Consider the following 22989-nt stretch of genomic DNA (forward strand, 5'->3'; position numbering starts at 1 on the left):
GCACGTTTTCATCTATTGCATTTTTATCTAATCTGTCAAGATGTGACTTGATATAATTTAATGTTAGTGGCTTGTTTAAGATGTTTGCAGTTACTAATCTACAATATTTACTCCTGACATTTCCCATCATAATCTACATTTTAATAAGTAAAACATGCACATTTTTTTTTTAAATCAAGAATTGTACATATGTGTATGTGCTTTTAAGTTTGAAGCTATGTGGGTGTTGCGAGGCATTTCGGAAATTTACTATAAGCGTTAGAAATAGATGAGAAGATCTTCTATGTTTAGCACATCTATATAAATCCTCCAGAAAGAGTAAACAAACACTGGCAAACAACATGAAAGGGTGTGTTTGATATGCAGCAACTGCTGACAAGTTTCTCATTTTTACACCCTCTTTCAAACCTGGGGCACAAAGCACAAGTCAGTAAAGACTCCCTCATAGTGTTATAAAGTTGAGCCCCAGTATCAGTGACTTAGCTCTGCAAACAAAGGGATTCACTCTCCTGCAGACTCAGTGAAAACCTGCAAAAACAAAAGAAAACAAAAAAACCCCGGCTTCCATCTGTTTGTGGTCTGCCTCCTAATGTTAATGGCTGAGATTGTGTCTTGTATGGAAACAGCACCCTGTCGGGTCACATGGGCTGCTCCCGTTTTTAGGTGGTTGTCAAGATTATAAGCGATAGAAAGAAGCAGCGAATCAAAGTCATGCAGTGTGTGCTAATGAAGCAAATAAGAAAGAGAAGTCTGTTATAGTATACCTTGTATTGATGCTAAAACTGACCTGATCTGAACCAAAGTGTTCATGTACACATGTACATTAATCATTTGATCATTGCTTGATTTCTGGAGTTTATCAGAATATAAAAGTTATCATGTATTTATTTCATGTGGTAACCAGACAGCAGCAGTGAACAGAATGTGAAAACTCAGATTAACCAACCGAGATTTTTTTCCCCAATAGTCTGATGTGTTTGAGCATGTCATGTGATTTATTTCAGTATTTTATATCTGCACAAGTGTAGGAAAACAAATAAATCATAGAAAATGTCTTGGTCACAACAGGAGCGAGATACATGTGCAGCAGTGGAATGTTGATGAACTTGTGGAGTGAAAGAGGACAAAAATACCATCAACATGGCTAACAACACGTTTTTTTGAGATTTTGGCACTTTGGATAGGCTATATTCGCCCCAAAGGGGGTCCGATAATAAAGTGAAACACGTAAATCAGATATTTTTGGATCATGGGGATTATGACGTGTATGTTTATGTGTCAGATTGATTCACAACAATTAACTGAGTTTTCACAGTTATCAAATTCTTACAGCCAAAGTAATGGTAAACTGGGATCATAGTGTCAAATGTCCATATCCACATCCATACTATATCATAGGGGAATGCTTTTTTTGTTTATTTTTAAAACACAAGACTATTTACCGACAATAATCTTCACCTTTTCCAGGTCAACCATGCTTGTCAATTAATATTCTCATGGTTGGAATAAATGTGCCTTTTGTATTCCTGTGTAATGAGAGCACAAACATGTCATTCTTTATTAAAGAAAACAGAAGAATATTTGGCCATTTTAAAGCGCTTCATTGTGTGTGTGTTATTATTTAGGGTAATCACTGCGATATTTGTTTTCAAAGAAGCATCAACAGATCAAGTGTTTTCCTGCTCGTTTGGTCAGAGGATTCACTCCATCCCTCGGTGAAGCTCTTCTCTATTCATAGCCTGCAATCATGTATGTAAACATGAGTAATTTATCTAATTTTGTCCCGGGGAAGTAGTGATAAATAAACAGAGCTTGACATTAAACCTGAATTATGAATCACTGTGCACATTAAATGATGCTTCTACTCACTCGTGGCTTCATAATTACAGTGAATTTGTAACAAATACCTCAGGTCACATGCACTTATGTCAAATCCCTTCCGAGATTTGTCTCATTTATGCAAATTTTGTCTGACATATGTAGGCAGAAATGAGGCTGTGCCCTCATTATTTTCCATGCATGTCTTGTCTTTTTTGTTTTTTTTTAAACTTCCTGTCATCTCAGTTTAGTACCAGGGTACGTATATACATGGCTGCATATAGATTGCTCACTCCGTGTGCGTTACTGGCTTTGTGCGCATGTGAGGACAATAGACACGATTACTTTTACATTTACATCATGAGGTGGAGCTTCACATGTTGGAGCTACATATGGCCCGATCTTATACATATTGGAGTGAAAGCTTCTTTGCACGGCTTCAATTGAATCGAATGTCCAGACAGGCACATTGATGGCTATCTCCAAATGAAAAAGGCAATTGTACCATTGACCCACTAAAATCAGGTATAGGAGTCAGTTTTTTGTCTTATTTGAAGGATGTTTTGTACTACGTGCACATTGGTGGGCATCTCTGTAGTTCAATCTGTGTCTGCTACCTGCAATGTTTGTAGAAGTGTCGTATATACGTACCCGCGGAAAGTTATCTGAAGAATAACCCAGTGTGTAGTTGCCTGGTGCACTCATGCATTAGGCAGCGAAAACATCTTTATTTACTCACTTGATGGGAAAGGATCTGGCGACAGATGATATCGTGCGCTTCTCTTTATTTCAGACAGTTGAACAGACACACAGAAAATTTAAAACAGAGCAGTTGATTTCTGTACTGAACTCCATCTGTCACCATATTGCTGTGAAGTGTTGAGAGCAAGCAAGCAATTGTGAGTGACGAGAAAGCAATACACATCTGGTTCACTGATGTATTTAAGGTTTGGCCCAAAACACAATTAGCCAACCAATGAGCCTAAAGTCTCAGGGCCCTTGCTGGTTATTTGTTGACTTTAAATTATTTATAGGTGTGAGTGAGTTTCTCTCTGCTAAACTGTCATGGGTTGCGGCCTTTCGCCCATCATCAGCTGAGATCTGCTCCAGCTCTTTGCGATCCTAACTTGGATCAGGCAGGTATAGAAGATGGGTGAAGACTCAGCTGTGGTCTGCTTTCATCTATAAAGTGTATTCCATGAGTACCTGCATGTCGAACGGGTCACACCCAGTGATGCACTCAAAGAATCACGAGTCGGCTTTGCAACTTCCCACAGTTTCATGCCGTCATTTCTCATGACAATCTTTTGGTACCTGCAGAGCTTTACTTTTTTTTCTCTTCTTTCTTTCTTTTTTGTTGCATAATTGCAATGCATACTTCAGTTCACATAAAAAAAATAGAGTGACAACACAACCTTAATGAGATTTTCACACAAACTCAAGGTTGTGTTATTAGCAGGATCTTATAACCCCTGTTACCATGGAGCGTAGAGTTTTTTATGCGCATACCTTCCTTTTCCATTGAAAAGAGCTGTGTATCCAACGCAGAGCAGTCTGAGCAGCTTAATTGCTTCTGTCAAACCAGTTTTGTGTACAAGCCAGAGACAGACTCTCCCCCACCTTCATGCTTCCTACTCCCATCGCTCATATCTGCTGTGGATTGTATCTGTCTGGTGAGTTGTTAATTTCCTGGGCTCGATCCAAGAGACAGCCTTAACGTCCTTTGTAAGTATTCTCCCGTTAGCTGCCTAATGTGTCTGATTAATGTGGCAGTGGATCCTCCTGGACGTTTATGATACTTTGTGAAGCAGAATGACGAGGAGTGTATAATTCACACAGACAGTGCTGCATCGGGTCTGGCACAGTGCAAAGCAAGAAGGCGAGGTGTGCGAGGGGTTAAAGGGGGCTGCTGATGAGGTGGCAATGTCCTTTTATGTTAAAATATTGATTTAAGACTTTGTTGGCCAATAAGACAACACAGCAGGAAATTGTAAGCGGGTCGGTGTAATGTGTTGAGATGGCTGGATGTCAGCTGCCATGTTTTCCATAATTGTTTCTGCTTAGACTGTTTGGGAATAGATCGAAATGCCAGCAGGCAGTTAATTTCCCTGTCAGACGGCACGCAGCAGCCGGGCTGTATGTTAATAACTCCTACACTCATTTACAAACTCTTTTATGACACAAAAGGGGTCAACCTCATACAGCTTTTTTGTGAATTCCGCCCAAAATAAGGCTGATAGGATAAACACATTTGCCAGCAGCATTTGCCTTCTTCCATCATGCATATCGCAACTAGATACGGTCAATGAGCCTCACATGGAGTCCAGTCAGGTGTGGCGGTGCCTGCACGCCGATGCCCGTGGTGATAGGGTGCCGAAAAGTCAGAGATGAACGGGTTGTCAGAGGCACTTCCGTCTCAGCTGACTGAGTGTCGTGAGAGAAAAAGACATGAACAATGAAGGCTGATAAGCAGCGGGGACTCCTCTGACATCTTTATCGGTTCAAACACACTCTCACACTGGGAACGCTAACGGAGTCCAATCTGCCCCATGACTGACTATCCAGAGGAGGGACTTCGCCTTTGTAAAAACATTCAAAAGCTTCATTAAGCAACTCCAGCGGTTTTCTGTTACATCGTTGTATCGTGTGGCACGAAGGCGGGAGCAAGGCGCTGCTCTCTATGTTCTCTTTATGTACTGAAATAACATAACAGAGTGCGTCTATTGATCCTGCATGCATGTTTGAAAATGCAGGCTAGCATGAGGAGCATAACATGAGGTTTCTGATGGTTGGCTGTAGCCTTGAAGGATGCCCTGAAGCACGTTTTACCTGTTTTCTTGCCGGAGGTTAAAGAGCTGCTTCGAGTCTGGACATAAAGGCCAAAGCTTTTGTTAGCTTGCAACTGGAAGAGACTACGTTTTGAACAATTGATCATTCTGTACTCTTAAATAATGTAGATTACTGATATTTTAAAGTATTCTATGTTTTACTAGAGGGTGCAGCTATTGTTGATTATGAACCAGACTTAATATTTACAGTTTTATGACTTTCATTTGTCATTAGACCTGACTGCCGTCGCTTTTCAGACCAGTCTGAAACACAGCTGATAAACTTACTGAGGCTGGAAAACATGGCCTGATCACCTTTAATATCACTTTTACTGGTGTTAGCAGGCTTGTATCCTCTGTGTGCTTGAGATTGATCACTTATTATAATAACCAATGATTTTACTTGTAAAATTAAATGAAATTGCAAGTAATTTTATGCTGAAAAACCTGCTATAATAATGACTTTCATTGTGATTTCACACTCTTTCTTTTCAATGTGGTGGATTTATATTTTTTGCTCTGTATAGTTGGATGATATTTTCAATTCTTTGAGAATTTCTGGGTAAAAAGAAAGTCACGGTTGAGAATAAAAACATCATATTTAGGAGCAGTGTAAGCACACAGATGTCAGATAAACATAGTAACTCAATCAATCCATCAATTAATTATGCTTCATTTGCACAACATTGTTACAAGTGATTGCTTCATGAAAAACTAAAATAATGATCTTGAGAAGGAGCATTCTCAAACTATTAAACAACAAAAATAATATATCATATTCACAGTTTAGTGATACACCACAATAAAATGAGAATTAGAAAATATGGGAATAAATATAACTGTCAAAAAGTGTTATTTGTTATAGAAAGTTTGCCTTTTGCTGGGATCTGCTCCAGGACCCTGTGACCTCAGCTGGATTAAACCGAGTTGGACAAAGTATAGTAATTTCCACTTCACATAAAGAAAAAAGAAAAAACATTCAATGATTTGACAACTTGATTCATGTTTTATTTAAAGGCAAAAAGATGTCATTTCTTCTCCTTAGTCTTTTTTTTCCCAGCTTGCTGCCGTTTGTTTACATCCACACGTCCCCAGAGATGTAAGCAAAATAAATTGACTGGAATGTCTCTAATGACTGTGTAATCAAGCCAACACCATGATGCTCACTTGCATCCAGCCGTGCACTCTTCTTCTCGAGGAATTCTGCTGCACATGTTCAGTTGCCACACAAAATCTGCTGCTGGCATCGGGTTTTCGCCAAAAGTGCAGGAAGCTCTCACAAAGCTCAGAAGAGAATCTGTCACACACGCCCCAAAAATAAATTAATTAATTAATTTTAAAAATCCTGGTCACAGAGGATGTCCTGCCACAGCTTCATGATGAATGGCTGTTTATGGTTTTATCTCAGTGTGGAAAAATGACTTGGAAGCAGAAAAAAAAGATATTTCCCCAGACTATCAAATTCCATCTGTTTCCAGCCGTATTTGTACGCTATATGATGAGATCAATGAGATTGACAAAGTGCCCAGAAAAAAAAAAAAAGCAGGGATCTCCATTTAAGAGATACAGATTAATTACCTCTGTGTGCATGAATGGGGCCGTGTGGGAATGTGAGTGACTATTGCACTACAGACCGTCTTTGTTTCCTCACATATGTCACGTGCTTGCGCAGCCATATCGTTCCCATTTTTTAATCGATGATGTGGGAGGATTCTGGACTTTAATTAAATGCTAGTTTAAGCAAAGAAGCACACAGCGGGGTTTTAAAGAGAACGAGTTAAAGCAACGAGGAGTTTTGCCTTTAGATAGCAGAAATTTGGCCCACTCATTTTCTTTTGTAAAGCAATTTACAAAACAGATGGCTTTGAGTTTGGTCATTTTATCAAGAGACAACTGCTCTCCTCTTGCTAGTTTCCATCTGTTGGTTCCTCTTTTAGCTGAAGGCTGAAAGATAATAAAACAGCAGACCACGACCTGTTTTCCCTGAGGTTCAAAGATGTCCTTGCTGCCCTCCTCCCTCTTTTCCTGAGTGTGGAGCAGATAGAGGACCTTTCATCTTTTTCTGAAGTAGTTACAGGAATACTGTATCAGTGGAGTGCTCAGAAGTGCAAACCCTTATAATCAACTCGCAAGGCCAGGCCTACATGGCACTATGGAGTGTGTTGCACTGTGTATTTCACTGTGTAGTCATCTAGTGCAACCGTCAGAAGACCCCAGCTTAAATGCCGTCTTTCTCTAATCCTCCTCCCTCCTCCCACGCAGGTGTCTGACAGGTGCGACTACGTTTTTGTGAATGGCAAGGAGATGAAGGGCAAGGTGAAGATGATGGTAAACTTCACCTACGGATACCTGAGTGCTCAGCTGGAGCTCAACGTGTGGATCCCTCGCCTCCCCCTCCAGATCGAGGTTTCGGATACGGAGCTGAGCCAGATCAAAGGGTGGCGGGTGCCCATCGCGGCCTCCAGTCAGAGGTACAGTGGTGACTCCTTCTGAATTCACTGGATTCGTTAAGATGGTTGTGTGCAGGAGGAAACATTTCTCAGAAACATTCCCTTTCACTTCATTTTGTGTGTCATCTGTTCAACTATTTTAACTGCGTCGCTAACATGATAGCCATGCTGTCCATATGCCATCCATAGCTCATATGGATGCAAACTTGGTAGGTCATCACTATGTCACTGAGTGTCTCCATGGCAACAGATGCTGATCTCCTGTGATCTCCTCCATGAGGTGCCTCTCTCATGCTCAATGTATGAGAAATCTCTTCGCAGTTCTTTGGGGAATTAGTCAGAAACGGTTGTCTGTTAACGTCCCAAAATCTAATCGATTTGTCTTTGGATGATGACAAATCATCCCTGAAAATGCAATTCCGGTGAGTATTTTTTGCAAAATGTTGGTAAAGTACATACATATAAACCAATGAATAAATAAATACACAGTGGAAAACACAACCTTCTCTGCCAGCTTCAGTTGTTCACCCAACTTCGTTGGTGAAGGTAACTAATAATGATGAGCGCATGGTTCTGCCCGATGCCCCCAATGTGGACTTTGGACTACTTAAAAGCATTTGTGATTTTAGTTTTCAAATGAAATTTACTACTACTATGAACAATATAATACCAAGCAAAAATAAGATATTGTTATTGCTCCCTTCAATGCAATTTTTCAGCACCAATGTCTTGAACTGCTGTAAAACCTTTTGGAAGAAACTGTGTAACCAACAAAATCAACAAGGTGTGTAAGAAATACATCAGAAATAGAGCTATTAAATACAGCTACAAAGGTATTTCATAGCATTAAAGTGGTTTTATTCGCACGGAATCTATAGAATGTACAGACACAGTAGAATAGAGATGGTTTGATGACTAATGTAAGAGAGATGATTGCTATACAGGGAAAAAGGGTGCAGAGGATGGAGCAGAAGAGTCTGTGATGGGCGGGGACATGCAGGCTGTCGGTATGAGAATGGAGGATACAGGTGACAGACTGTAAAAACATGATCTGTCCTAATGGGAAAATATCAGTCAGAGAAGAAACTGATTTAATTAACAAGATAATTATTTCGTGATGACACACTGCACCATCACTTTATTGCTTTTCCCTCCCCAAAATGTTCTCTCGTCAGGTGATATTTAGCACAAAAAAAAGAGAGATAATTCCATCTGTTATACTGTGAATAGCCTTCCTGCTCTGTTTTTTATCAAGAATCACTGATATTTTAAATGGGACAAAATGTATTTTCAGACTTGGCAATTAATGTGTCAGAGCTTGTTTATCACCTCTCTAAGGAGTTCAAGTAAAGCAATATAGAAAAAAACCCAGATTTTATTAGTTTGGAATAAATCAGAAGGTGCTAATTATGAAAAGCACGAGTCGGTTCACTTAATGCTTACTCAGTCTTTTGTTGAGCAGCTTAATGTGAGCCACATGTCATGGTACAAGGTCACTAAACCTATTAAAGGATATGTTCAATATATAAGAGCAGTTTGCACGTTTTCAGCTCTCTGACAGTCACGCTGTGACTTTCAGTTGTTCTCTTGGCTTCATGATCCGATACCTTTGTCCATATTCCCAGCGAGAACCATGTCGGTTCAAGAGTGTCAAATATTCCTTGTGATATATTTGATTTCAGCTATGGCAAAGATAAGATAATGGCGAGAAGAGTGGCCGAACACCACTTCACCCGTCTCTTCCTGACTTCAGTCTGACTGACAGTTCTTTGTTGATAACAAAATGGCTGACCTGTGCAATGCAGCATGTCATTATGACTGGCTTTAGGTGGCCTGCCATTACGCCTCTTAGTTGTCAGTTGGACAGAACATTATTAGAGCTGTCTGGAGGTCAGACCGCTCCCCCGAGGCCTCATCACGAGCAGCACCTCTGCCAACGCTGCTGTGCAGTGCTACTCGGCGACTGTTGAAATCCATCAATTGATGGAGCAGCTATCAGCCTACCTTCAGTAATTACTAGTGGAAAAGCATTGAAGTTGGACCCGGAGTCATCCCACGCACTAGTGTGGCTACTCTAATTATTCCTGCTCCCCTCCTTTTCTTTTTTTTTTTTCCTTTTTTTTGAGTGACAGAAGTACAACATTCAACCATAGCCACGACTTGTCAGGCATGTTGCTTTGCCAGCTGTGTGCTGGTATGCCTTTTATCAGCAGGGACAGCCAAGTCGTGTTGTCATTGTGGGTGCCAGCAACGCTGCTGATGGGCTGCGGAGAGCTCCATTCCTCCCCGTCTTATGCCCGCCTTTGTTTATCAGGGGATAACAGCCGTGACCTTGCAAAGTACCATGAAGCCTGAAATGGGCACTGGTCCACTGTCCATAAGCCCAGAAGGAACTAAGCCAATAAGCAACAATAGCGAGTGGCGGGACCTGCTTCTTCCAGGCAGGCTCACGAGTTGCGGGCCACGCTGGGGTTAAAAGAGAGAAATGGAAAATAGAGAGACATCAGGCCTGTTTAGTGGGATCGCTCCAAAAGTACTCCTCACGCGGTTTTTGACTGACACTGCCTGTATGGCTCACCTCTTCCCTTCCTAAGCCCTGTCAAGGCAGGGACAAGATAAGCCTTCGCAGACAGCAAACTTAAGTGTAGGCGTAGCTCTCAGGCATGCGCCACTCCTTCACCACTTCTTTCAAGATATGTGTATTGAGATTCCATTTACTTTTTTTGAAATGGAGTAAATGTTCTCACAGTTACCTTTTACAATTCTGTTTTTGACATTGCTTTTTCTTTTTTTTTTTCTTTTTTAACCGAGCTGTCATCGACTGTTCTCATTCCACAGTGAAATAAACACTACAAGTTTCAAACAATCAAACAAAAACTAATCAGCCATTATCAAGACGCCGTCGCGTCTGTATATATAGAAACGGCACTTCCTATTTCCGTCCAAATGACCTTTGTCATGTCATCGTGGCAGAAAATAAAATGCAACAAATGCCACAACAAATACAGCACAAGATGCACAGGGCAGAGCGAAAATAAGCACAGAATGCACATTAATATGCAGCATCTCCTCTGAAGTCGGAGGCGCGCTCGAAAGTGAATGAAGCAGAAAGAAAAATTGCTTTGTGGAGCAGCTTGTTCTCAGCACTGAGTGTGATTTGTTTATTAGATTAACCTTCGATTAGATTTTGAGATGGCTGCACAAGCATCAGTATTGCAGATTTATACCAGAGCTAAAATGGTTAGACTTCACTATCAGCTTGTTTACTCCTGAATCCATTACACCTGTCTAACATCCACACTTATAAATGCAGTCTTTAGCAACTGACTCGGTCAATAATGTCACGACATGCGAGTTATATTGTGCAATTCTTAAGAGAGACACACAAGAGAAACCAGCAAAAAAATGTTAACTGACTTTCAAAAGGAGGCACAATTAAGTACATGGATTAGAAATCGGATCTCCTGATAATCTATCTGAGCAGGCAAGGAAGTTATCAATTTTTTTTCAAGATTTTTCCAGTTTTTTAATTGACAATTACTCACTTGAATGTCCCATTGCACTCTGATATGAAAACATAGAACAAATAAACAGTTTGTTAAAAAACAAAACATTGTAAACTTTTGGCAGCTATAACAGCTGAACACTCTTGTGGCTTTCTTTCTTTCTTCAGAAAGTTCTTCCAGCTCTGTGTCCATAAATGTGTGACACACTGGAGCCTGTGCTGGTCACTCCACGCTTTCCAGTTTGTTCTTTATTGCCATGCAGTTCTGCCATAGCTTGGACTTATGTTTTGAGTCATTATCTTGAAGAAGAATGAACCCTTTCAACTCCTCACCAATTAGCTATGGTACATTAATCGATCTTCATATCCTCCTCACAGTATTTTGCAGTTTCAGATGTAAATACTTCATATTTATGAAAGCAATTGTACTGAATCAATAATGTGTTATTTTGAGGGCTGAGTTTTTTTCAGACTCAAGATTCCACATGTGTGTACGCAATGTCAAGCTCTGCACCAGTTTTTATATGTGCAAGTTTTAAACTCCTGAAATATTGCCATTTAAAGTTAGAGCAAAGTTATGCAAAAGACAACAGAGACAAGTTCATTCAACATCAATCTATGTCATGTGCAGTGATCAAACTTGGACTGATCAGACAAGATTGATGTCCATTCATTACCTCCCTCTGCATTCCGCTCTCATAACAATGAATTTGATAATGTCTCTGCACACAAAATTGAATCTCTTTCGGTTCAAATCAGGACTTTTTCGATAGGTGGTATCCATCAAATCTTGCAACAGGCAACACACACCGAGGCTCGCTTCCCTCCAGGACAGATCCGGGTATTACTATTAACAACATTTTTTCTGATCAATTACTTGCTATGATTGATGGGCTGCTACATGACCGCAGTATATTTTAGTCTTCAAGACTCCTTTTTTTTTTTTTTTTTAACTCTACATGTTATTCTCGATCCTTTGAAATGTCCCGATATATGTATGGGTACATACGTATGTACAGTATGTCTGTGGCTTAATCATACTTGGAAATTGTTTCAATCACAGTATGATGACAGTTGCTGGGTTGTTTGGTTCATGTCATAAAGACATTTTCAGGTTCTTTAAAGACATAGAAGAAAAAATACTATTGAGAAAGTTGCAGTAAAATTTGATTTTTGTTTGGATACCCCATTTGCTGTCCAAATCCCCTCATGTTCATCACAGGCGTGTTCAGACTGAGGATATTGTCACTTGCATTTCATCACTTGCAACGTTGCCACGAATCCTGAATATATATGTTTTTCTTTAGCATTGGAATAATTTCTTCGGTAATGGCTGTCATTCAGTTGCATGTGAAATCAGTCCCGCCAGCAAAGCTTTTAAGCCCTTAACTTCAAATCTCTCTGTACTACTTTTCTCTGCAGTTTTGCCGCTAACGTCTTTATTCCCACGGCTCCCCATGTGGTGAGATTTCTCGGGGGATTCCGACAGAAAGAGACAAGCAGAGCAGATGATAACAAGAAAAAAACAGTTTAGGAGATTAATTTCTTTTCCTCTCCCCTTTATCACACTCACAAGAGTCTATGTGTATGAATGTGTATGTGCGTGCGTGTGTGCGTGTGTGTGTGTGTGTGTGTGTGTGTGTGTGTGTGTGTGTGTGTGTGTGTGTGTGTGTGTGTGTGAGAGAGAAAAGGAGGAGCAAATGATGATGATTAGACAGAAAGGTGAGTGTACGTCTGCAGCACAGTATATATGATTTGTAGTTGTGTTGACGACGCACTTTTCTGTTTGCCAGTATCCCAACTGTGCCCCAGTGTGAGACTGAAGAGCTGTGGCAGCAAATACCTCCGATCAACTGTTCAAACATTGCTTTCTCAACATCCCGGGTGCTTTATCTGTTGTTTTTATAAAGGTGTTTGCTAAGGCGAAAATAAAGAGAAAGCAGTTATGGGTAAAATATAATGATATCGCTGCTCTATTGTTACCATTTAAACCCAATGTGTCAGACTCAAAGCAATTTCCTCGGCGAGAAAGAGTTGTGCCTCTGTTGGCTGATTTGTGGCCTAAGGTAATAAAATTAGATTTGCTAGCAACAGAGCAATCAGGGAGGCTATTAAGTAAAGCAGTAAGGAGGTGTATGCGCATTCACAATCCAGACCCGGTGCTCCAAAATGGTGTTGGAGAGATATTCTGTGAGAAAAATGATGGCTATTCGCAGGATTGATCCCCTCTTACGGGTTTAATCAACAACATTGCATCATAGCTTGATCTTGGTCGGGTAAACATCTCTGGATGAGTTACACCAGTCTGTGCATGTTGACTGAGATCAGGGAAATTTACAATGCGCCTGAAAACACCACAAAGCACACATTAATGCAAAGTACTTTAGATTCAGCCACGTTCAGACTGCAAAATTGACGTTAACTGCCAATCGTCGTAATATGTAGCTTTTTTTTTTCACTCAAAAAGGCATAAATAATGAAAAACACTTATTTTAACTGTCTTCCTTGCACAGTCTCAATTCTGAGGTAATTGTTGTGCTGTGGCTGTTTATAAAACATTCACTGTTGAGTGACAGCCAGCCAAACACTGTTCAACAATGATATGCAGGATAGAATTTCAGCCCCTAAATTCATTAATCTGGATGTTCTTCTGTGATCATGACTGCCGGCATGATAAGGACTGTAGACAAGAGAGTTTTAGCAAAAAAGACAATATTTTATAATACAGCAAAATCCCAATCTACTACAGTGATTGCTCATAATTCGCTGTATATATGACATTTGTGCAGTTTACAATGTAAACATCTTTTCTTCACAGTCAGGCTTCAAGTCTGCGGAAGTTCTAATGAACCCAAACCCATTGAGGGATTCTTCTGGTGCATTATGCCACATGACTAACAAACTAAACAGCAAACACTTCGTGCTTCCTGTGGGCCAACATGCCGCAAGAAGTCCCACAGACAGTGTTGCACTAAACGGATCACAGCAGAGGACAGAATCAGTGCATTTGGGCATGTCTAATCCCTTCTTTGCTATCTTAATAGCAGATTATTAGCACATTTTCTCAGGGTTTCTACTTGAAGCCTAATCAGTCAGCATGCCATCTCCCCTTTCCCTTTGTGTTTGCCAACCCAGGTGCTTTGTTGTTATGAGGGCAGATTTGCCAAACAGTGGCAAAGTGAAAGCAGCAGCTGTGATGGAGCTGAGGACCGAGAACAGCCGCTCTGTAACAAATAAACTCCGACTGTGTGACGGCTCACCTGTCTGAAGTAAAGAAAAATACACAATATCAGCTGCCGTGAGATTCTGACCCATCCTCTCCTCCTGTTGGAGATGATTTAGAAACAAACAATGACGTTTTTTCCCTGTCTTGTGTGTGAATGTGTCGCAGTCAGATTTGCTGTAGGTATTTTTTTTACTCATAACTAAGACTCAACTTCAGCTCCTCCTGTGTTGATGGATTTCTTCTGCGTAAGAAGCACTGTGATCCTGGTATGAGCCATCTGCCGATGAAGGCAACCCTGAGATACCAAGAAAACACTGCGCCGTTGTCTTTATTCTTCGTTTTAATTGGTCCAAACCCCTTTCACTTTATGACACCTCCAGTTAGCGATGTGATACCTTTGCATCTGATCTAAAACTTATTTTAAAACCAACATGGCCATAGACCATAGACACACAGGGAAACTCTCCTTTAACATTATACTGTATCGACGCCACATTGAGAAGAAAAAAATCATTATCATCAATGATTAATAATAATGATTGATAATATATAAAGAAATGAGTGGGCAGTTTTCATGTTTCATTCAAGCTGCATGTTGCATCAGCGAGAGGAAAAAAAGGGTTTCTGCAAAGGAATTGCATTTCAACATACGGTTACCATCAAATGTCTCCAACTGGGTTCAAGACAGCAACATTTCAATAATATATGTAGTGTGAGTAAAAGCACCTGCAATGTAGGGGATTCTTTGCCAGACGTCCACTTTGACCAGCTGATGTCATCTAAAATGTATTGGTTGGTAGCAGGTTGAGAGAAATAGGCATTGGCATGACACAACTGACATCTTGGAAGACGTGCACATCGAGTTCCTTACTGCTTCTTTTTCTCCAGGTCCACACGAGACAGCGAGGATGAGGATGATGAGGACAGACGTGGTCGAAGCTGCACTCTTCAGTACCAACATGCCATGGTCAAAGTCCTGACGCATTTTGTGGCCGAGTCGACGGACCCCCGGGGCCAGAGCGGGTTCATGCTTGGCACCGACTGGCAGGTTGACATCACGGAGCTCGTGTGGGATTTCCTGAAGGTCGAGGACCCGCAGATTGCACAGCTGCTGGACAGAAAGATACTGATGGGACTCGACGTGGGAATGACTACTATCCAGGTATGCCAGATGGAAACTTTACGTGGATGCATCCGTCTATCTTTATCCTGGATACAGTCTGGAAGATTTAATATAGCGGCCAACATGTAAACTGACACAGTAAAACCAGTTTCTAACAGGAATCTATTGTCTGTGAGGTGACAGCAAGACTATGAAGACCCTTTGCACTAAATATATGCATCCATGCATCTTCTCTACCAGTTATATACACACTCAGGTCTCCAGAGGCAGGAGATTTTCCAGCTAACCCAGGGTGAAAGGGAGGGCAAGTCCTAAAAAGAGGATGCCAGCTTATAGAAGTCCTAACACAGGGAGCAGGGAGACAATGCAGCACTATGCCGTCCAACTGCACTGAATCTCCCATGGATTAAAATACTTCAGCTTACATAACTTTTGCCGAACCAAACAGAAATTGTATTTGTTACGTCCCACTGGTTGAGTGGAAATATGTGGAAAATACCTTGATTTTTGTTTTCCTCTTGTATCTTGATTTGTCAATGGGCGTCGAGTCCCTTCTGCCTGCTTCCACTGAGGAGAGTAAGATTCACTAACGGCTCCTTATGACAGCGAATTTGCATTAAATCGCTCGTATCTCTTATAGCTTCATTTATAGATGTGATGGAGAGCCTGCTTTCAACACACACACACACACACACACACACACACACACACACACACACACACACACACACACACACACACACACACACACACACACACACACACACACACACACTGTTAAACACAGTCCAGGGTGCACTGGAGGCTGCCAAAGATCTTGGCAAATGTCTGTATCAGTAATTACAGAAGATAATGAGATAATTATTCTAATGTCCCAAAACTAATACGGTAATGGTTTCAGTACTTTTTAAGTATACATTATTAACTCAAACTAATGTGCGCGGAGTTCACTATGGTACACAACCGTTTCGAAAAATATGCTTGAATAATATACTCTGAAAGGATGAACATATAATTTGTCCAAGGACAAAAACAGTTGCCAATGTTACTGCTAAGGTTTGGCTCGTCGCGGCTATTATTCAGAGCAGACAGGTGCTCACTGGCGTGTCGCAGCCTGCACTTCAAGCTTTCAGCGTTGAGTGGGTTCCCTCCCTTCCCCCGGCCTTTTGGTTTGTCAGCCTCTTTGCACTAACTGGATGAATATCAACCTCCTAATGACATCTGTTAAAGTGGGATCTGTTTTGGGGCGTGCAGGACTCATCCGTCAGTCTGCGCTAAGACGTCTGTTCACCTCCGCAAGCTCCGGGTGCTCGCGCAAAAACAAGCACGAGCCGGGGAAACACGGCGAGAGCGAAGGTCTGACAGCTGCGACTACCTTTGCCACGCATCAGGTTGACTGATGCACCGGGAGACATTCGTGAGGATGTGCATGCAGGGAAAGTCACACATCGCTCACATGGCATTGATCACACACACAGTGAGACTTCCTGTCTCTGTTTTTTGGGTTAAGGTATGCCTCTCCTTTGGATTACTGGTATTAATCAAAGGGAATGGATTCTTACCTGCAGGAGGTATAAGGGTTGGATGGCAGCCAGGTTGAGTTGTTGTTTGATCTACCCAGTCTGAGTAAAGAGATACAAATTTTAAAAAATGGCAGGTTTTGTGTATCGTTTTGCATATTGCACAGGAGCTCGTGAGTCTTTTATGTGAGATGAAACACTCGGAAAGACATTTTCTTAAATCACCTATAACTCGTGGTAATCCGCTTTTTTTCATGTCACTGACATCTTCACAGCTAAACGCTCATTGATGTGATGTTTCCGCATTTCTCTTGCCAGGAATCACTTGTCAATCAAGCCCGTTTGCCCAGTGGTGACTTATTTCCGCTCAGAATTTCTGTTGATGAAGTTTCTGTCGGTATTGCTCTTTTTCTCTATTTCAGCTATGTTTGCTGCTATGCTGCTGATTTCTCTTGGGAAAGACTTCCCCAACCCGGAGCGCTTAGAGCAGGAAATGAAAAAGCTTTCATGAACAGGCTATACAAAGGGTTGTCACCGTTGTGGAGCAGCACAGCTGTAATTGTTCATACCAGAATGTCACAAGCTACTGCGTGGCAATCATGTGTTATGTGGATTTTGGAGGGAAAGAAACTCCAATTTTTCATCTTTTCTTTTTTTCAGATCGCGTGAAACAAGAGAGCATGAATTACTTTTATACTGACTGGCACCAACGAGGCTTAATTTAATGTAAGATTAGCTCAAACTGGATTTAGAATGAGAAATCCAGATTTAAAACTAAACAGACCTCTCATGTGCAAATGATCTTTAATAAAGCCTACTTTTTATTTTATTACCAACCAAACTACAGTCTAATCGAAACAAACATACACAAATATCTTTTGTTGCTTTCATAAAGTAGACAACAAAGACAACCACATTTTTAGTTTTTCTCTATTTCTCCTCAACTGCTCACATGCTTGTAGGAAATTATCACTTTATAATGTGATTGCCAGTTTTTTCTTTGAGAAGAGAAATGATGAAGTTGATAATGACGTTGTATGGGCAAATAACTTTAGTGCATGGTTTATTTTGTGCCATCCTTTGAGAAATCTGAAATGTAATGCTTCACAAAACTCATTTAGAAGCTAATTCTGGATCCCTGATGGATTAGAATTTACCATTTAAGGACATTATTAAAATATGATGGAGTTTTAAGGTGGGAAGGACAATGGAGAAGCTAAGGAAAGTTTGTTGGGATCTTTCGGTATTTACTTAGAAGTCACTCTCAATTTATTGTAGCAATGATTGAATTATAATTAATTAGGTTTCATGTCATTATTTATACTTGTTGGTGCAAACCAGCCTGAATGTCAAGCTTTGTTACTTTTTCCCTCCTTTTTTTGTCTCCTGTCTTTCTTTTACTCCCAGGTCCTTTCACCTTTGTCAGATTCAATCCTGGCAGAGAAAACTGTCACGGTGGTGGATGACAAAGTGACCATCACTGAGCTGGGCGTCCAGCTAGTGACGGGTCTGTCCATGAATCTGCAGCTGAGCACAGGAAGCAACAGGGCCATCCTCGCCACGACCACCACCCAGGACGTCCTGCAGAATCCCAAACAGGTCAGGATGACGAACGATTTATGGAGAAAGCTGTGTCCTTTTATGAACAGGAAATCAAACTTTTCAGGGATAATGTATTTATTTTACTTTTAATACAACAGTTTTGATCCATCCATTATTATTATTATTATTATTATTATTATTATTATTATTATTATAGTAGTAGTAGTAGTAGTAAGACAATAGACAATTTAAGTAGAGATTCACTGTTTTAGTGGTATTTTAGAAAGTTATTGGTGCAGATTGATGAATTCATGAGATTATATTTTTCTGTTATAGCCATCAAAGTTTATTACAGTTTCTGTTGCAAAATGGGCCGTGATTTGTTTTGAACACATTAGAAACAAACGAACGTTGTTTTTACTCCATCTTGTCAGGTCTAATTGAGACAAGGAATTGTGTTCATGTGTTTTACACTACATTGTTTTCTTTCTTTGATTAGAGAGAGAAATGTTGTCTCTTTTCAATGCAGAATTGTGAAAAAAGGCATCCCGCCGCCACAAATACAGTGATTTCCAAAACAATAAACGTACTTCCAAATTGCTATTACATGAAAAGCAGGACTGTTGGTGTGCTCACATGCACACGTCGGTTTATTTGTTTGTTCCGCACTATCCCTAACCGTCTTAACACCAAGGCCAGAGTGTGACAGGAGTTTTTTTTTTTTTTTTTATCCTCATGGGTGGCTAATAGAAATGGGGGATTAATCCCAGAACATGCATAAAGTACTGTACAGAAAAATGACTCACAGCCCAAACTTGGCTTTTCCATCATGTTTTGCCTCCCTTTTATAATTTGCTGTGGCCGCTTTCATGAGCATGTGGAGTCCTCTCATGGCTGCTACTCAACATTCCTCTTTCCAACTGGAGACGAACGTAAAGGCCATTTATCTGCGACATCTCCTCACGCAAAGTGTAATGATAAGCGCTGCACTGTAAGTCCGCTGGTCCGTAATTAGGACGCACTGACAGACTGCTGTGGGGATCTACTTGTGCGCCGAGGGATTTGTCCTTTGGTGACAAGAAATGGCAAATTGCGAAACTCCATTGGAAGGTGGTCTTAAGATATGCGTGTCTGGCAAATCCTCAGTGGCATGAACAATGTTTAATGTTACGGTTTGATCTTCTCCACTTATCTTTTAATCTGTATCCCCTTTGGCTTAGAGGGAATAGTCACTCAGTTAAGAGAAACATACAATATGGTGAGTGTTTTATTCCACTAAAAATACCCTGCACAAGACTTATATATACTCGGGGTCTCTGTGGGGCATTAAACACAAGAGGTCATAAATGCAAATAATCTTGTAGATCTTTATTCCAATTCACTATACTCGTAATAATATAATCTATAGGAAAGCAAACTCATTGACATCAGTCTGTTCAAGTCTGTTTCTATGCCGTGTTCAGTAAGCTCCTTTTCTTTGTAATACTGCAGCAGATTTTATTGTTGTGTATCACTGACTTGTGTTTTTGCATGCGTGTTTGTATTTCCACAGGAGGCCTTGATCAGTGCCTGGCTGCAGTTCAGCGATGGCTCCGTAGCTCCACTGGACCTCTTCAACCCAGATTTCTTTGTCCTGACAGCCACCTCCCTGGATGAAGAAGTGGTGACAGTGCAGCAGGACCCGGCGTGGAAATGGCCTGTCATCGTAACAGAGGCGGAGGGTCAAGGCTTGCTGGTCAGGGTGGAAATGACTGTTTGTGAGGTTTGCCAAAAGTTCAAGCGCCGAAGCATCCTGGCGGTGGGGAGCTGCAACATCAGGGTGAAGTTTGGTCAGAGCGACAGCTCGAAGGGCGGCAGCAGCGACTATAGCCCTGACGGTGACGATATGGAAAACAGAGGCCGGCTCTCCTCATCCTCCCAGGACAGGACCGGCCTCGAAACCCACTACTACGGCAGCTCCATCTCTGACATGGAGGACGGGGTGCTGGGGAGAGCCACCACCACCAGGAGCGCCATAGTGCGCCGACCCAATGGGGACAAACTTTCAGATGATGGCAGCCAAAATGTACCTATCGACTTTGCTGACTTCCCGGCCCAGGTGGACCTCCCTCGCGGGCGCAACGTAGACGATGAACTCGTTCAGACAGCTCGGGGACTCACAGACTTGGAGATCGGCATGTATGCCCTGTTGGGAGTCTTCTGCCTTGCCATCCTGGTTTTTCTTATTAACTGCATTTCCTACACTCTCAAGTACCGCCACAAGGAGCTCTCCATCGAGGGGCAGGAGAACATGAACCACGCCCACGACTGGGTGTGGCTCGGGAACGAGGCGGAGCTGCTGGAGAGCCAAATCAGTCTTTCACCTCAGCAGGAGGAACAAACCTCCATGATGGACTCGGGCAGCGGCCTCGAGGAGGGCAGCCACTTGTTGAACGGGGGCTCTGCCCAAAAGAACGTGCAGAGCCAAGTGCACCGGGCAGCGGAGACGGGCTGCATAGCCAAGGACAGCAAGGGCGACTCCCCTACCACCAAAAGGAAGCGGGTCAAGTTCACCACGTTCACCACCATCCCATCGGACAGTGGCTACCCCACAGTGAACACACTGACTGGAAGCCACAGCCAGGACATTAAGTGGGTGTGCCAAGACGTGCAGCTGGGAGACTCCAAGGAGCTGCGCAATTACATGGAACGGCTAAATGACAGTGCTTTAAAAGAGGTGGCATAATGAACTGTGTGCACTTGGAACAGACTCACCCTTATGCCTTCCAGAGGAACGAGTATCTCAACAGGAACCAGGCCGGTCGCAGGCCAAAGAGGAGTGCATTTACTTCTGAATCACCCCAAACTGCCAAAGGGTCATTAAATTAAAGAGGACTGCCCCCGGTTTCACAAGAGACAAATGATAAGTCAATAATCAAAAAATATGAGGATGTCATGTACATTTTTTTTTCATTTGTTTATCGGATGATTACCTTTTTATCATCACGTTATTATCACAAGGTTTAGAACCAAGTAATGATCCCAGGATTGATCTGCGTTAATGATGACCTGTGATGCCCGGATGACAACTACATTTTAAAAACAACCCGTAAAAAGACTAGATAGATGTTCTGATTGTGTGTGCACATTAAATGGCTTTGGAATTTTTGTACCACTTTGAATATTAATTTCGTATGTCAGATGCGTATTCGGTGGGGAGTGGAGCTCTGGAAAGACTAAAAAGTGAGCTAAAGAGAAAATTCTGCATGTCATTAAAAAAAAAGGCACAAATTCTCTGATTCATTCTGATCCCCGTTACCAAGGCAGAAGATCTGTTATGTATATACTGAACAGTCTCCAAAGCATTGTATTGTTGCTCTGTATATTGTATTTTCATAACATTTAAGGAATACACCACAATGTCAAGAGTGTCTATCAGCTTTTATTGACCGCCACATCATGAGGCCATTCATTTAGATTAACTGACTATGATGATGAAGGTGGAGGGGAGCGACAATTATACATTAATTGTTGTGTCGAGGAGGATTTTATTAGATGCAATTTACTCACAAGCCAATCCTTTATTTGATTTTAATGCTGGCTAGAGGAGAAACTGTTTAATCCTTTCATCTTCGAGCACAGTATCCTCCACTCCTCGTGGTTTTATGGAGGAGATTTCAAACCAAATGGCTCGACAACATGATAATATTACATTTCCCAGTGCCACCACTTATAAGTTTTGTGAGCTTTAAAGAAAAATGCCAATTAATGTCTCGTTAACCTCTGTACCAATGCCAGCAGTAAAAGCCCACTACGCTCACTCGCTCTTAGTGGGCATACAGATACAAAAGGAAGCAAGGTGGGAAATGTTTTCTTTTTTGGGGAAAATGGATCGTTTATTATTCAGATAATTACACAAATAATAATCATCTCTTAAAAACTTCCTAAACAAAAGCAGTGGGCTGAAAAATTGCATTTTACTCAGTGAACATTATTATCATCACAGTGGTGCTGGCTGATTGCTTTTTTTTTTTAGAACTTATTATTTTCCATCAAGCTGAGAAATGTTCACATTACGTTAACTGTTGCCGCAGTGTGGATCAGATTGTTATTCGGGAACATTCACAGACGTACCTGTGAGGGGGGAGCCGAGGCACTCCTGCGAATGGCCGCACGACACGGAGAATAATTAGGGTTGCCTTTTAGATTAGCTGAGTTATGTCAAGAGTCACTCTAGACGGCGTCCTCTCCGATGCCTGCATGGCAGTTAAGGAACCTTTTCAGCTTTTATTAATTAGTTTTTTTGTTTTTTTTAATGGTGCTCATTGATTCTCTTTTCCCCTCTCGTGAAGCTGCTATCGATCCCCTCATTGCCCAGCCAGGATATAGATTCACGCCACAAAATATCAACAAATGGTGTTCAAAAACAAAGACAAGACAGAATAATAAAAGTGTTCCTGATGTGTTGGCTTTAACTAAAGAGGAGATTCTAATATTCCTGTTTGATGAGAAATCAAAGCCTGCAAACAGTTGGCCCAGGTTAACATGGAGACCTTAAACAGATGATGACAGATGGACTTGCTCGCATGTGTTTCTTTAAACACCATCAAAAGTGTGAAAATCCTTTACAGAGGGTGATGTATTGAGCGATGTATTATCTATACAGTTCATCTCTTTTTTGCTTCATAAGATTTAAGCTGTGTGGTGGAGGTATCCCTCATAGAGGAAACTAAACTACTGCATATAAACCGATTTTACAAATATCACTGTGATCTGAACTCTTTGGCCTCCGATTGGATTGGAGTGGTCGAGAGATTACTTGGCTGTAGATATAAACACCTCGAAGTATCTATGGGTTTTTGTTAGTCTGATTTAGTGATGAGTGAGGACCGGTTAGCTTTAGAGTTGAAAGATTTACGAGAAGCATTCAGAAACTGGGAAAGGTGGAACACAGTCACACTCATCTGTGAGAGGCATCACATTGAATAAGTTTTTATT

General features: G+C 41.3%; 1 protein-coding gene across 1 annotated transcript in view; it reads left to right on the top strand.

Moving 5' to 3' along the window:
* LOC308131908 (transmembrane protein 132C) overlaps positions 1–20737 on the top strand; it is a gene marked incomplete at both ends in the record, with an annotated part of 146172 nt that extends 125435 nt beyond the window's left edge. Inside the window, 4 exons of the mRNA XM_080498797.1 lie at positions 6909–7117; positions 14716–14989; positions 17878–18069; positions 19565–20737. Coding sequence (XP_080354923.1) covers positions 6909–7117; positions 14716–14989; positions 17878–18069; positions 19565–20737 — 1848 coding nt within the window. The remainder of the gene's footprint in view (positions 1–6908; positions 7118–14715; positions 14990–17877; positions 18070–19564) is intronic.
* Positions 20738–22989: the final 2252 nt, after the last annotated feature.

This window comes from Blennius ocellaris (genome assembly GCF_963422515.1).
Source record: "Blennius ocellaris genome assembly, chromosome: 7".
Taxonomy (NCBI): domain Eukaryota; kingdom Metazoa; phylum Chordata; class Actinopteri; order Blenniiformes; family Blenniidae; genus Blennius; species Blennius ocellaris.